General features: G+C 39.9%; 1 protein-coding gene across 2 annotated transcripts in view; it reads right to left on the bottom strand.

The window, feature by feature from the left end:
* Window positions 1–4,868: 4,868 nt before the first annotated feature.
* Window positions 4,869–16,706, bottom strand: part of THOC2 (THO complex subunit 2) — a 49,061-nt gene continuing 37,223 nt past the window's right edge. For both annotated transcript variants that reach the window (XM_079318527.1, XM_079318528.1), the window contains 9 exons: window positions 15,946–16,382; window positions 15,045–15,103; window positions 13,530–13,565; window positions 9,378–9,515; window positions 8,963–9,032; window positions 8,730–8,887; window positions 8,023–8,099; window positions 7,874–7,921; window positions 4,869–5,746 (listed from right to left, as the gene is read on the bottom strand). In XM_079318527.1, coding sequence (XP_079174653.1) covers window positions 7,894–7,921; window positions 8,023–8,099; window positions 8,730–8,887; window positions 8,963–9,032; window positions 9,378–9,515; window positions 13,530–13,565; window positions 15,045–15,103; window positions 15,946–16,382 — 1,003 coding nt within the window. In that variant the 3' untranslated portion in view covers window positions 4,869–5,746; window positions 7,874–7,893. The remainder of the gene's footprint in view (window positions 5,747–7,873; window positions 7,922–8,022; window positions 8,100–8,729; window positions 8,888–8,962; window positions 9,033–9,377; window positions 9,516–13,529; window positions 13,566–15,044; window positions 15,104–15,945; window positions 16,383–16,706) is intronic.

Raw genomic sequence — 16,706 nt, forward strand, 5'->3', positions numbered from 1 at the left:
TCTTGTCTTGATTTCATCAGTTAGCAACAGAGAAATTACTGAGACTGGTTTGTAATATGGCACCATCACTGCAACAGCATCAACAAAAATGGTTTCCAGCTTTCCCTGAGAACAGCACAGGCACTGGCACAGCTGCCCCACCAGGCAAGAAGCAGCCAGACAGCACAGAGCACCCAGAGAAGAGTCTGAGCACAGGAGCTGCCATACACACCTTAAAGTGCAGCAGGAAAACCTCTGCCCTTCCCTGGGCCAGCTGGCAAAGCTCACTGGAAGCACCTGCAGTGCTGGATTTGCTGCACACCATGGCACTGGCTGCCTGATGTGCTGGATGGTGGTGCCTCCCTGGGCTGACACCAAGAGCAGGATAATGAAACCTTGGTGCACACCCCAAGTATTTTCTTTTCTTTTTTCTTTTCTTTTCTTTTCTTTTCTTTTCTTTTCTTTTCTTTTCTTTTCTTTTCTTTTCTTTTCTTTTCTTTTCTTTTCTTTTCTTTTCTTTTCTTTTCTTTTCTTTTCTTTTCTTTTCTTTTCTTTTTTCTATCACAGAAGTGCTACAACCTTAGATTATTTATGCCATTTTGAGGATGACAGGACATTTTACAGTAGAGCAAGGGAAGATCCCACTCTGCAGCAATTTCTCCCTGGTGAGGAGAACAGGCAGAGCAAACAGGCAGAGCTGACACATCAGGGTGAACTTGGAGCTGATTGAACTATAGCAGCAGATGAGGATCAAAATCAGGATGTGTGGGGGGGCACCTCGCCTTTCCCAGCAGATCATTAGGAGGGATTCTCCCATCATTTGTTTTTTGTGGTTTCCAGGGTTTTCCTACTTCATCCTAATTTCAGGCAGGGAGGAGTCACAGGCAGCAGTAGAAAACAAGATAAATATAAAGAAAAATGGCTCTGAGGAAGGGCTGGGAAACTTGGCAGTGATTACTGACCTGCCCTCTCAGAATGGGGACCAGCACAGGGCTCAGGAATGGGACTGAGCTGGTGACTGGACCACAAAGTGTTAACAAGGGGCAGACACACACCCCAGCCTTGATGGCAAGGCACTTAAAACCTGTAAAAAATGCTCAACACAAACCCAAGCCATGATGCTGGTAATGACTGGTGCTTTAGATAATGTTTAGCACATAAATAAAGTAATTGACCAATTAATGAGCATGTGGCAGATGCTTGATATGCTGTAACAAGTAGGGAAGGGTATGAGGTAACACCAGGAATTGATGAAAGGAATGCAGAAGCAGAGCAGAGTGGGGGAGAGCAGGGCCTGGGCCCTGGGCAGTTGATGTGGGCAGGTTTGGGGGCAGGAGCAGGGAGAGGACAAAGGCTTGGTGTCTGTGCAGGGACAGAGTGGGGCAGGAAGGGCACTGGGGGAAAGGGGCAACTGGGATAACTAATGTTCACTTACGGCTCAGGAAACCAGCCATGTCCTGGGCAGCATCACAAGAAACATGGCCAGCACTCCAGGCAAATTATTGTACTGTCTCTGCCCTTGAGATCGCAGCTGCAGCAGTGTCCAGCCATGGACCCATGAGTGAGTCCAGAGCAGGCAACAAAGAAACTGGCAGGGCTGGAGCCCCTCCCCTGTGGTTCACACACAGAAAAGCAGCATCTGGTGAGACCTCAGAATGCCTTCCAGCGCCTCAAGGAGCTACAAGAGAGCTGGAGAAGTACTTTTTACAAGTCATAGAGTGATAGGACAAGGAGGAGTGGCTTTAAACTGAAAGAGGGTAGGTTTAGATTGGATATGTGGGAAAAATTCTTGCCTGTGAAGGTGAGACACTGGGACAGGCTGCCCCGAGAAGCTGCGGCTGCCCCATCCCTGGAAGCATTCAATTCTCAGAGCAAGCCGGTCCAGCGGACAGCATCCCTGCCACGGCAGAGGCTGGACGCGGGGATCCCGGGGTCTATCCAAGCCCATCCCTGCCACGGCAGAGGCTGGGCGCGGGGATCCCGGGGTCTATCCAAGCCCATCCCTGCCACGGCAGAGGCTGGACGCGGGGATCCCGGGGTCTATCCAAGCCCATCCCTGCCACGGCAGAGGCTGGACGCGGGGATCCCGGGGTCTATCCAAGCCCATCCCTGCCACGGCAGAGGCTGGACGCGGGGATCCCGGGGTCTATCCAAGCCCATCCCTGCCACGGCAGAGGCTTGGACGCGGGGATCCCGGGGTCTATCCAAGCCCATCCCTGCCACGGCAGAGGCTGGACGCGGGGATCCCGGGGTCTATCCAAGCCCATCCCTGCCACGGCAGAGGCTGGACGCGGGGATCCCGGGGTCTATCCAAGCCCATCCCTGCCACGGCAGAGGCTGGACGCGGGGATCCCGGGGTCTATCCAAGCCCCAGCGTTGCGGGGCTGTGGGATTGGGGAAGGGGGCTGCGCGGGGCCGCTCTCGGTGCGACACTGACAAGCAGCGGCCGCGCCGCGGGAGCGCCCTCTGCCGGCCATGGCCCAGCGAGCCCGCAGCCTCCGCGCCCTCCTTCCCCGATACTGCCCAAGCAGATTTCTAATATCATTCCAAGCCTTCGACAAATATTGCATTTGATTTCTAAATATGCTCTGAGCAGGCTAATTGCCAAAAAAATCCTCCTAAATTAATGTAAGAGCTGTGGTTTGATCCGAGGCAAATAAATACAAATGGTGTTTATTTAATATTCCCCTGCCCTTTAAACGAGGGACGTTTTCCAGTGTTGTGGGAAAACACCTTATTACGAAATAGCTGAAGCTGTGACCTATCACAGATGCTACAGATTATACACACCAATTAGAATATCGCACTAGGGCTTAATTAATGTGTTCTGGGTACGAAGTTTTCCCCCAGGACTATAGCAGTGCAGGGCTGCTTGCCCACCCTCCCAGCCCTGCCTATTCTTCCCCACAATTCTCTCAAATCATAAAGACATTTGGGTTGGGAAAGACTTAAAATTCAGTTCCACTCTTAACCCAACGCAAATCCATGGCCCTAAGTGTCACATTCACACATCATCTGAACACTTCTAGAGAGGCTTCACCACTGCCCTGGGCAGCCTGTTCCAATGGCTGATCAACCTTTCAGCACAGCCTTCTCCAGTATCCAACCTAAACCTCCCCTGGAGCAACTTGAGGCTGTTTCCTTTTGTTCTGCTTCTGGTTGTCTGGGAAAGCAGACTGACCCCCACCTCCTTCCAGGGAGAGGTAGAAAGTGATTTGGGCATCCCCAAGCCTCATTTTCCCCAGGCTGAACATCCCTCCCTCAACTGTTTTTCCTCAGATGTGTGCTCCAGATCCTTCTCCAGCTCTGGTGCCATTCTCTGTTTTTCCTCCAGGAGAGGCCCAGAGCTGGACATAGGGGTTGAGATGTGGCCTCACCAGCACAGGGCGTGATCACTGCCCTGGTTCTGTTGTCACACCATTGCTGATGAAAGCCAGGATGTTTTTGGCCTTCTCAGCCACCTCAGCACAAATTCCACGAGTGTACCAGTGCCATGTACAGCCACACAACCCGGCCAGCTCCATGGGACTCACTGATTCCCCTTGGCTGTACTCAGTACACAACACCCATCACCCTCCCCTCACTGCTGTCTCCACAAATACACCCGAGTCCCTGCAGAGACCCCCAGAAGGAAGAAGGATTAGAAGGACCAGTTGTCATATGAAATGTATCTGCAGAAGAAAACCCTCCCAGCAGGCATGAACTTGGCCAGAAACTGTTCCTGTGGCCCCTCTCAGGAAATCAGGACCTTGCAGAGCACATCCAAGTTATCCCAGCCACAGCACAAAGGTTAATCACTCCTTTTCACGGCTGCACTTGCCAGACCCATGACAAGGTCAGTGTAACATCCCACATCCCATCTCCCCCATGTGCAACCGCTGCTCCTGCTGTGCCAGCAGCAACACAGGCGAGGACAAACCCGCCTGCCACGACAGGTACCCGCTTCTCCCAAACTGAATTCTAAATTATTGTTTCAACTTCCCTGCCAGTGTTTGGAATGACAGGTGTCTCCTGGTTTTGGAGATTACACTGTATCCAGAGAGCCCCCTGGCGACCTCCTTCCCCCACCTTGGTGGGGCAGCCCGGAGCTCTGGGAGGCTGCAGCCCCACCCAAAGCATCATCTTCCCCACATTCCAGTAAAGCCCAAGTTCTAGAGTGACTGTGATAGAAGTGTTACATTTTAGACTGCCCCAATGAGGTAATTAAAAGGATCTGAGTATTTAGCTTAGTTACTCTTCTTTTTAGTAATTCTTTCTCACCTCTAAGCAGCTGGATAACTTACCCAATTCTCATCTTGTGTCTGTCTTCCACTGTACAGCCAGGATTTGCAATCTTCTATGAGTCTCAGTAATAAGAACAAAGCTCATCAGAAGAATTTTACTAACCAAGTCCATAAGCACTACAATTTCTTAATATTTAGTATTTTGAAGATACACATCAAGAAAACGTGCTTCTGTTCCAAATCCCAAATTACTGAAAGCATACAGCATCAGGGATGCTCAACTCTTGACCAAAATTATATGTATTTTTTAAAATCTCATCAAAACCCCAACAAATCAAAACTCCAAAATATTTGAGACAAGTCCCTGTGTTTAATAGTATTAATATTTGATACAAAACCAACATTTTAATGGCATTTGGACAAGGGACAAATGGCTCAAAAGGTGTAAACTTGACTGAATGCAGGAAGACAAATGGAAAGCACTGGAGAAGGGCAGCACTTGCCACTTCACAGCAGGGACCACACTCTGCAACCAGCCCCTGGCATCTAAAAAAGGGCAGGTACAGAGGGCTCCTCAGCAAAGACAGGAACCACCCATGCCATGATTCCCACTAACATCCAATTCTCCTAAAGTCCATAGAAATAATAAAGTGACCACACAGAGAATGATTTACGACCCATTGAGAAAACTATTGTTTATTTAGAAAAAAGGTTACACTGGTAGAATTTAGCAGATAAAAAAATTCTTTTTTTTTTTTTTTTTTAAAAATGTCATTGTGAAATCTTCAGACTAAAGTTCAGCAATACAAAGCTCCTGTAGCTGTAACTGAAACTTAATTTATTTCAGTTTTGAAGAAAGCATTTCCAATCAATCTAAAAACAACATGACAAACAAAAAGTTTGACGGGACAACTGAGCACAGGTTTAGATTGGGATGGGACAGGGTTCATTCATTGTTTTTTTTTAAACAAGTCAACGTTATACACAATATACAAATAATCCCTAAGCATTGCATGAAAACAGTGCTCCCACTTAACTTTTTTTTTTTGTTACTGATATTAAAAACAGGCCAAGTAATAAATAAAAACTGAGTTTAAATGAGGTAAATCCAAAAAGGTTCAATAACTGTTTATTTGTGGTTTTCAAACATCTAAAAGAATGCAATTTCAAACTGAAAGAATTACTAAACTCAGGCAGTATTTTCAACAAACTAAAGTGGAACTATGTACACATGAAACCTCATTTGCACTATGGCAACTGTTTGTTTGCAGCACATTGTGCTAAAATATGGAATAGGTAACACTTTCAGCCAGGTACTGAAAATAAATGTATAAGAAACTAAGCAACAAGTTAAAAATACAGTAATGTACAACTTAACAATTAAGTCCTTAGCATGGGGAAATAAAGCAGAGAACTGAATAATTTAAGGAGATGCAGATGGGTCCTCTTCATTCACAATTTTCTGTGCAATCTATACTCTGGAAAATACATTTCTGGTCACAGATATCTTGGATATAATGGATATCTTCCCGTTTCAATGTCACCTGCAACAAAGGTGTACATAATTAGAATTAGATGCTCAAATGAACACTGATCTCAAAACTTCACATTTTATTCTATTCACAACTCAAAGAATGAGGATGGAAATAAAGTTATTTTTAACATTCCCTAACTCTATCTTATTCCACAGCAAGAACTATATTACTATGTGCACTGCACTGTAAGTAGTGAAACACTGATCTAAACACACAAATAGAAAATAAGTAGTTACTTGTGAGAGTACAAACTCATTTACAGATGCAACTTCCCCAAAATCTTACTATCTCTATATTAGGCAAGAAATAAATGCAGTCAAGCAGACATTGTACATTAGGAAGAACGATATCAAAGATTTAACAGGAGCACAGGATGAGATTCCTCAACTGTGCTGCTATACAAAGCACTTTTTCATACTTCACTATGCACACAGTGGGATGCTGTCAGTTCCAGGCCAGAACCTCCAGCCCACTACACAGCTGGATGTGAATTCCACAGTAAAACTGACATTTACCTGAGCACTTGTTACTTACAGTCAGCAGAACACAGTTGTGCTTTTTAAACTAATGACAATCCTCACTTTATATTGAATTGCTAGTCAAGACAAAACTTAGTATTTTATTATTAAAGACACTGTAAGTGCTCAGTAGTGAACTTCATCTACCAAGACTGCCTTTTTTTCTTTTGTTCCCAAGTAGCACTTAGAAGAATAGGGAAAAAGCTGGGATCCCTCTACAAACAGTAATGGCTATGAAGGAAAAAGAGTCAAGAAAAATCCAGCAAATTCTTTCTGGAAAATACTTGCAATTTTCAGTTTAGAAACTATTCACAGAATTATCCTTCATTATTTCAAGAAGATAAAAAGGAATAGTACCAAGAAGCAATAACCTGAACTCCCATCTTTCTACCACCAAAGAGCACCTGGTAGCAGCAGAAGCTTTGTTACCCAAATCCCTTTAGTTACGTGCCCTCGACTGCCGTGGCTGAACAAGCCTTGACACCAAATGGGACAGGAGATCTCTTCTGAAATAAGCACCCTTTGCTCTGAGGTCACAATCCATAAGTGGAAACTTTCCCCAGACATCCAGATTTTGCTTTTATTTCTTTTCCTTAACATGTAGAATTGTACACTGCCTTACGTATAAAGATCAATAGCAGTCTATGACTGAAGTTGGATACATCAGATGAACTAATTTAAGTTCACTGGGACACTTTCCTTTCCACATAACTGAAAACAAAACATTTCAAGACTCTTAAAATGGCTCAATCTAGAGGGGAAAAACCTCCTACCCTCATACCCATAAAAAAAAAAAAATTAAATGCCCACACAGCTGCATATGTTTGAAAAAACCCCAAACCATTCAGAACCCAACCAACTTCAAAGAACAATTGATTTTTCCATAAGAGCCAGTCTGAATAAAGGTTACTCAAAATACCCTGAAGTTTCTTTTCTTTCTTTAAACAGTCCATGTTTCCATGCCAAAGTTTACCTTTATCTTCTTCCTCCTCAGATCGGACCAGATAAAAGATTACGCAGAGACACTGAGCTGACCAATTGCATTATGCAGCATTGTGGTTTAAAAGCTACTGCTTTTTTTTGAAATAAGAAGATACAAAACATGAGCTTGCCACATATTAGGCAAAATACTGTTAAGTAACATGGAGATTATCAAGAGTGATAACTGTCAGAATGACATGAATCCACCTCAGCTTCTGTATGGCAGCTTTTCTCAGAAAAAGTAACAAAGACACAACTCCACCAAACTGCTGAAACGCCACATTCCCTGCCTTTTTTTTTTTTCCAAAAAAATCTGAGCATCTATATAATCTCTGTGATGATGATGGAGAAATATTTTCCCATGGAGTATTAATAAAAACATACAAATAATAATAGTAATAATATTTTTAAAATAATAGTAATAATAAAAAAAACACCAATCTAAAACCACATGTGCCCATAAGAATGCCCAAACATGTACCATCATCAAAAAAACCCCACAAAACAATCAAAAACCCCTAAAACACCACCCTACCACCCTGGGTGATTTCAGGCTGTTTTGTTTGTATATCCTTTACCAGTCAACAGGACCCATGGGAGATACCAAATCAAACAAATTAGTAACAAACATTTTTACCTTTCCTGAAAGAATCTTCATTATCTATGCTTGTCTGAAGATTTATGAGTAAATTCAGTGTTAAGGAAAAAGATGTATCATTTTGCTACATATAAAAAGGAAAGTTCATTTGCTGAAATTTTCTGAAATGTCAATGTTTAGAAGGATATTGTTTCTTTTCTTCTTTTCCCCCAGTACTGTCCCGTTTTTCTTTCTTCTCTGTTTTTTCTTTATCATGTCTTGATTCCTTTAAAAATACACATATGGGAAATAGCTTATTATGGGTACAGGATATTTAGGAGGACTATAGCATTTAACATTATAACTGGACATTGCTAAAAGAAAATCACCATTCAAAATTACTAAGCTTCTATGATCTCTCAGATTATTTTATCTTTCTCATTCAGTTCTCTGGCAAGTGCCAGTAGCAGAGCTGCAACTGGGAACAACTCTTTGGTGAATGCAAATATAACTGCAACATAGCTGCTTTCTCCAAAAGCAGCTGTGCTGACACATGCACATGGAAATCTGAATTACAGACTAGTTTATATATAAGTTAAGCCTATTTTCATCTATTTGTTTACCAAGGCAGTCTGCAAATATTTTAGATTATTCAGAACCTAAAGTATAAGTTCTGAATTTTCCTGGCTACTGCCGAAGTGAACTAGTCCTCCAAACTATCCTACTCCTGCCAGGAGTGACTGCTGAGATATTTTAAGTCACAAGATACCAGAATTTTTAGAAGCACTTTCTTTCTTGCACATTCACAGCATATCTTTTTAATTTAGGCTATAAAGCAGAAATAAATTTTAGGAAAAAATATCAGGTTGTTCTGTCAGCAACAACAAATAAGCAGGAGGAGAACAGCTTATTTTACCTTTTTGCTACCAGAGGAGCTCTTCTCCATCTTTTCTGCCTTGATTGAGTCACCTTTCTCTTTTCCTGAAGATTTTGATTTGTTTTTCTCCTTCTCTTTTTCATTTAAGCGAGGGGAATCAGAAGGACTTTCACTTTTGCTGTGTTTTGAAGAACCAGCTGAAAACAGAACAGAAAGTTGTAATTCACAAGTAAAAGCCTGATGAACACATGCACAAAAAGTAAAATACATACTTGTGCCATTTTCATCTTTGCGCCGTTTAGTTGAATCCTGTGGTACCTCTCGGTCACTGTTTGAATGATCCTGGCACCAAACACAATTATGCAGATGTTAGCACACTAGAACATACTCTGAAGGAGCACCTGCTTGCATTCTTATTTTGGAGAACTAATTTTTGAATCCTTAGAACGTAACTGAGGTGTTACATCTCATGTGAAGTTTCTGGAGATCAGTTTGGAGGGAGAAGAGGTTTGAATACATGATTGCAAACCAACCTTTGAAAGATTAACAGAACAAAAAAGTGATCTGATATAGATCACTTCTGCCCAGATGGGCTGTACAGACAATTATTACTGCAAGGGCTTGGAACAGAAAGCTTTCCAAGCACATACCAACTGTCTAAACTTGTTTATTAAAAATGTCACCAACCCTTTTTCGATCTTTCCTGTCCTTTTCATCTTTCTTCTCTCTCTCTCTGGATCTTTCCCTGGACTTGTCCAAATCTTTCTTCTCCACTTCTCTCTCCTTACTCTTGGACAGTGTTGGAGTAGTGTGGTTTATGTAGTGCTGTTAAATTAAGGCAACATCACCAAGTATTAATACATATTCCTAGACGTGTAACAAAAAAGTCTTATTCTAACATATCCGATCTAGCTCAAATAATAAACATAAATATTTTATTAGCAAAATAAAGAGTAATTGAAGACATATTCAAACACATAATATGTAATTTTACCTAGTGCTTATTTACTCAATTCAAGATTATTTTCTCTTAACTGAAACATTTATGTTAATACACACAACACTGTTCACCAGGATAGTTGGAGGCATGAACACAAATCAGACACGGGGCTACAGAAACAGGATATGAAGGTTACTGGACTCAGTTAACACCTGCAATCTTGCCTGCAACAAACAAATGGAATCAGCTGCTTAAACAAGTTATCATTTATTTTTAAAGAATAATCTTTATCAACAAAGTATTTAAGATAATACTTTGAATAATGTATTTTAGTCTAAATTCTAACCTTCAAATAAGAAAAAACAGCTGAACATAGAAAATAATTTTCTTTCTGTAATGGGTTCTAGATTGTTATTCCACTATCTCTTCTAACTAATTATAAAACAGGTAGTGCGTGTGTTGTATAAATATGGATACATTACAGTGATGATATCTGTCTTTTTAAAAACAATTATATAGCCAGATATAAGAAATATTAAGAGTATATTTTAAATTAAAACCACTTCCCTTGGTATTTAAGTTACACCAGCACACAGATTTAATCAGTGTATTTCAGTCTTTCCCCAGTTCCATAAGTTAATAATTTTATTTGGGAACTAAAATATCTTTATTAAACTGTTCTGTGTATTTCTTTCTAGAGACACATCTTACTTAAAAGGACACCAACAGAAGAGGTAAGTGGAAGATTAGTTTAAAAAAAATCAAGTTATCACTTGAACCAAACCAATGAGTGTTTCAAACATTCAAAATTAAAGCAATCCTCTCCTTTCCCAGTTTCAGTAAATGCTTAACTTGCCAAAACCTGATGTTAATGATCCTATATTAAAAGCCACAGTGACAAATTTAGGTCTCTTTCCTTTAATTATTTCACTGGAATTTTATTATGCTACAACAGAGACTGAACCTTCGATACTTCTTGCACTAGATATTTCTTTTTGCTCTTTCCCTTCACTCCTCTTTTCTTATTCAATTTCCTACAATCCCATTCCACAAGTAAATTTATCCCTGCGCTCTACTTTGCTGACAATGACATGCAAGTATGTTTTCTCTAAACAGCCCCATTTAGCTGTCTTCCAGAGCTCCTTTCCACAGGAGAAAGTAAACTCATAGCTCTGCTTTCTCCTATTCCATTTCTTGTGTTCTCATGATTGTTCACAGATTCCACTGCTCCTCTACCATTCCAATGCAGTGTTTTGGAAAACCACATCCATCCTCCCCTACCTTTACCAGAAAGACTTAATCAACTTGCTTCTAGAGAAATGCTGTCAACTGATGACACATCAAATTTTGGGTGCTTTGATGTGGTTTGTAACTTGGACAAATGCCACAGCAAGGGAAAAAAAAAAAAAATAAAACCAACAACCTAACTCAAGTCTGGCACCATTTATTTTACAACCTGCAGTGGAAACCACTATTTCCATTTTCTGGCTCCAGAAACTGAGCCAAGTCAGGAATAAAGGAAGTCTGTAAGCAGACAACAGCACTAGACTTCTAACTTTCAGTGGAAGCTGAACTCAAAAATCTTACAGGCTTCTGAACATCCCATCCCTTCCCCAGATAAGTACATGGAAGTAAAGAACATTTAACTTGTCTTACACCATGTACAGGGAACATTGCCATGAAGTGCTTTAAGTCTGTTAGAAAGGCATTGAAGAGTGAAGATTAGTTTGTTAAGTGAGAAAGATTAGAAAAGTGCATTTAGAAAAGGAAGGAATGGGTTGGACATTCCCCATTCCCCACACACTTAAAGAATAAATCCATTAAAAAATGTCACAGGACTGCAATACACTTCCAGCTAAGTCTACACAAACACATTACAGTTAATTCTAAAACATAGCTTTTCAAATTAACTAGAAAAATAAAACTGTTTGCTGTTAATTTAATTACAAATAGTTGCACTTCCTGCTTAATTAAATCAATGTGCCAATAACTAAAATAAATATTTTAAAATAAAACTTTAGCTTAAATAATGAAAACATAAGCAAAATTTCAATTAATCAGCTGAATCTTGACTCATACAGTAAGGAAGGGAAAAGTGAGATTTTACAGATTCCCACATACTTCCCTTCATGGCAGTGGTAAGCTCAACACAAATACTATTGTTTTGTATATATATATATATTTTTTTTTTTTTTAATTAGAAGATAATAGAAGTATAAAGTATCTGGATTAAATCTACAGACACAGTAGTTACATCAATGGTAAGACTAAAGAATTTTTCCCATATACACTATCCCTATAACCAGATACAGTTAACATTGGAAAGATTGAATTTTTTAAAAATCCACCAGCAAGTGTCCATGACAGAATCACAGCTATTCTGATTTAAAACATACAAAGTGTTCTGAAGACTTGGCATAAAGATGACTACTAAAACAACAGTGTAAATACAGAACAGAAAATGGAAATCCATAACACATTTTTAAATAAAGTGAATAAAAGTGGTCCTAGGTAAACCCAAAAAGTATCCAAAAAGTCCAAATCGCCGGCATTCTCCAAGTGGTAAAACTTTGTGCACTTGAGCTTCTCACTGGTACCAACTGTGTAATCAAAGACTTTAACAGCAACTTTAGAAGGTTTGATCCATTTCCTATCAGTCACATCCCCTGATATATCATCAGGTGTACAGTGACTGTGACTGTTACTGTACAACAGTTACAATGTGTCTGAGTTTTAAAAAGAGTAAAAAATAGTTACAGAATCTGTCTCAAATACAATATTCCCAGTGCTTGTTAGGCCACACCCAGAGCACTGGGCTCAGTTTTGGTCCCTGCTATACAAAAGGGATGTGGACAGGCTGGAGATGGTGCAGAGAAGGGCCACAAAGCTGATCCAAGGTTTGGGAAGCCTGACACAGAGGAAAGGCAGCATGAATGGGGTTTGCTCAGCCATGAGAAGAGGAGGCTTAGGGGAGACCCTTGCATCATGTCCCAGTATTTAAAGGGTGGCTACCAAGAGAGATGCCCTTTTAACAAGGAGTCACATGGAAAAATAATGGGTAATGGATACAAGTTACTGGTGGGAAGATTCCAATTGGACTCAAGGGGGAAACACTTCACATCAAGAACTATCAGCCACTGGAGTATCTCCTCAGTGAAGTGATGGATTCCCCAACACTGGACACTTGTAACATCTGGCTAGACAGGTGTTAGGCCATCTTGCCTACACCATGTTTTTGCCAAAAAGGTTGGACCAGCTGATCCTTGAGATCCCTTCTAACCTGCAATTCTCATTCTATGAACTCCTGAGAACATTCTTTAGCATCCCCTTTCCTAAGATAATGAAACTGAAGTGTATTTACAAGAAGCAAATACACAAAATTCAGGAGGCTCTGATGCTTAGAAACACAACACTGTAGTACTAAAACATGAATACAGTTGTAAGAGGAGAGTATCAACATTCCAAAGATGTCTCAAATATTCTTTAACTAACTACTGTTCTTTAACTGATATATTCAAAACCACTCAAACAATTCTAAGAACTATTTTAGCTATTCTATTAGCTTTTCCATCAAACAAATAGCTTAATCATAAGGATGTTTCTGGGTATTCACAAATTTTAGAGGGGGATAAAAGAGACACTGACGTATCCCATCTCTTCAAAATACTGACAGAAAGGTAAGTTCATGGGATTTTTGTTATGTTGCTTCTACATTATCAACCATCCCTCCTGTACAGAGGATTTGCACACCATGACAAAAACCCGCCATCTCTCTATTACAATGCTTGTATTTACAGTAATGGAATTTGAATTTCTGATGGGAATTTGCCACAAGAGCAAAACTTCTCTCTGCAACAGAACATGAAAATAAGCTTGGCTGGTTTCTAAAAGATTCAAACCTTTGCTGAAGAGTCCTTGAGTTCGTTGAGGTTGTCCTGTAGAAAATGAACGGAGATGACACGTGAGCTGGAATAGTTTTCAGAAACCAGAGGGACTTTGGGAAGCACGGCCGTGCCCTTGAAAAAAAAACAGCTACTCCTTCTGGAATAAATCTTATGTTAATACCATACTCTGAATAAAGCTAGAAACTGAAAAGCTTTTTAAAAAGAAAGTGGGGGAGGGGGAAAGACACTCATCTATTCTCTAGACTCTGCTATTAAATAAACTACAAAATAAGTCTATATCTAATTCTTCCTAGAATGGTGAAAACACACTCTCCTGCCTAGAAAAAAAACAAAGCAAAAATAGTCTTAACCCTAAGTATAGCTGAGCAACAGGTGAAACAGGTTAAAATACTTTTAAACCTGTATCTTCTCCACTTTCAGTTAAATGTGGTAGAAGTCACTCCAGGATGACCTTATGCTGCCACTAATAAAAAACTTACTGAGTAGTTATCCCTGTCACCTGTCTCCTCAAGACTAGTAAAAGTTAATTGAATTTTCCAAAATTAAGTTAAATCTTCCAAGTAAATCTTACATAGAAAAAGATGTACTTTGAAAAAACAGAAAAAAGAGAAGAGCTCATTCTAAAGTTGGTGAAGTTTAAAGACCCACATAATCCATCAGAGTGCTCTTGATGAAATATTGGTAACTTACAGTTTTAAATGTTCAACGTACTGCAAATTCAAAGATTCCATGAATATAGATGGTTTAGAAATAATATAAATATGGAGCAAGGAATGGCTACCCTGAGTCTTCAAGTAGGCTACGCCCATGGTTTTGTGCTGCGCTTGAGTGCTTGGGATTTCTCTTTGCTGGGTAGGAGGCTTGGTGGCCACATCTGGTTTTATCGTAACGCAGGGCTCAACATGGTGGGAACCCATTGGAAATAAACAAACCTCGAAGGGAAGGTACAGCAGAAGCTGCATGCGCACTGAATATACACAACTACAGGAGAACTGATCACCAAGGAGACTTTAAAATGGAACTCCTTTCAAGACTCCTCCTTAGAAGGCACATATCGGTATGATGCTCATCAAGAAGCCTGATGAATTCAGAGGTATCGCACATCCCGTATCATCCAGGAATCTTCAGTGCTACAGATTCTTCAAAGAAGTGCAGAAAAATATGCTCCACTCTGTTGCAAAGACTCATTTGCTTGTAGCTACCATTGCACTCCAAAAAAACTGACTGCTTAAAGCAATGAGGCACTTCTGTGTAAAAATTCTCTTGAAATTTCCAAATACTATTTTACAAAATTTGTGCTAGGTCCTTGAAGCATTATTTTGGTTAATTAAAAAATATTTTTATAGAAAAAAAGTCCGCCAATAAAGAAAAGGAATGCATTTTCTAATGCAACATAAAATCTCCAGTGGCTCCAGGGTATACTTGGCACAAAACTTGAAGGAAGTCGAATACTGGCATCCCAAACTTGTGAGCCTAACATGGGTGCTGCCTTCCTCAGGCTATACTAACCTTTACTGTTGAGGAATGTGATGGAGAAGAATGTGTATCAACTTTGCGACGTTTTTGTTCTGAGGAAAGAAAAGAACAATGGCATTATTAAAACACAGTTCAAAGAGGAGAATCAAATAATATCACTTTGTGAAGTGCCAACATAATTATGGCTAGATTTCTTACCACTATGTGAATTTTGTTTTCCTTAAGCTATCTACAGTTGGCAGCATATCTTGACCATCTTTATGAAAGTTTGCACCAAAAGTGTAATGTGAACAAATTGCTGCGAAATTATCCTCACTTCAAACTCCCATTTTATGAAAGTCAGTATCTGAATTTCAGAATTGCTATGAAGACCCTGAACAGGTGAACCATATGAAAGATATGCCCTCCCTTATGTGGTTTGCCTTAAGCAGCATCCAACATCAGTCTCAGATAATAACTTAAGGATTTGCTAACCCTTAATATAAGAAGGGACTGATTAAGCTTTCTGCATCCTTCTTAAGGATGCAAAGGTCTGTATCTTTCACTTTTCCTGTTCTCTTCCAAGTTAAAGGTTGTCATGAAGTTCTCGAAGTATACACCAAGTTTTTGCATTACACTTTTGCAAAACTTGCATGGTCAAATTTATATGTTTAAATAAAAGATCATTTAGACTTACATTAAAATAAATGGCAGGCTTTGTGGGAACATGCATTCACTGGAGATATGTGAAGTTCACACATTCACAAAGCTTGCCTTTTGGAGATATTCTGACCACCTCCTTTAGATATTGACTGTATTGAAAAGCCAGTGCCATAATCTTACTTATTATATAGGAATTCTCCCTCAACTTCTCTAGCATTTTTTGACATTCAGTGGTTTTCTAGACACATTCTGTTTTTCTAGACAAGAACAGAAATTAAATATTCAAACTTACCTCTTTCAGATTCTGATGTTTCTGATCGGGGAACAGGTGACTTCAAGGACCCAGCTACTGGCACCTTTTCTCCTCCTTTAGCATTTTCCTTGGATTTCATTTCCTTTGCTAGATCTCTTTCTCTGGATGGCTCCTTTTCTCTCTCCTTTTCTACAGTTGACTTTGACTCGATGATGGTAACAACCGTCTTGGACTTTTCTTCTTTTGAAGCTTTTTCTTCTTTCTTCACTTTTTCCTTCTCTTTGTCAGATTTTGGCGTTTTCTCCTTGATCTCTCTTGCTTTCTCATCTTTGTTTGCCCGTTCTTCCTTTGGTTTATCTTTCCCATCTTTCCCAAGTGCCTTCATCTCCGGAGTGGCAGCTGGAGTCTTGTCTTTTTTTTCTTTATCTTTCTCCTTCCCGCTTTTTTCTTTATCATCTTTCTCTTTAATAATTTTACTGCATCAAAAATAAAATGGCATACAATTAGCACGGATAACAAAACACAGCTCTAGCTTTATCACAGTAGTTTTACTCCTGAATGTTTGACAGAATTTCCTGGAGCAGACACTAAGATTTCTTTATCAGAACAATAAGCAATAAGCAAATGTTCTCATCTATCTTTTGTAGCTAAAATGAAATGCATTTATCAGTAAAACTTTATATTTTGAAAGAAATAATGCCATTTTTTAAACTTTAAATAAATGGAAACAATTTATACAAAACTCAGAAGTAAAAATAAAAGGCAGGTCATTTTCATGTGTATTTCTGTGGCTTGGAAGG

Source organism: Erithacus rubecula (genome assembly GCF_903797595.1).
Source record: "Erithacus rubecula genome assembly, chromosome: 15".
NCBI classification, from domain to species: domain Eukaryota; kingdom Metazoa; phylum Chordata; class Aves; order Passeriformes; family Muscicapidae; genus Erithacus; species Erithacus rubecula.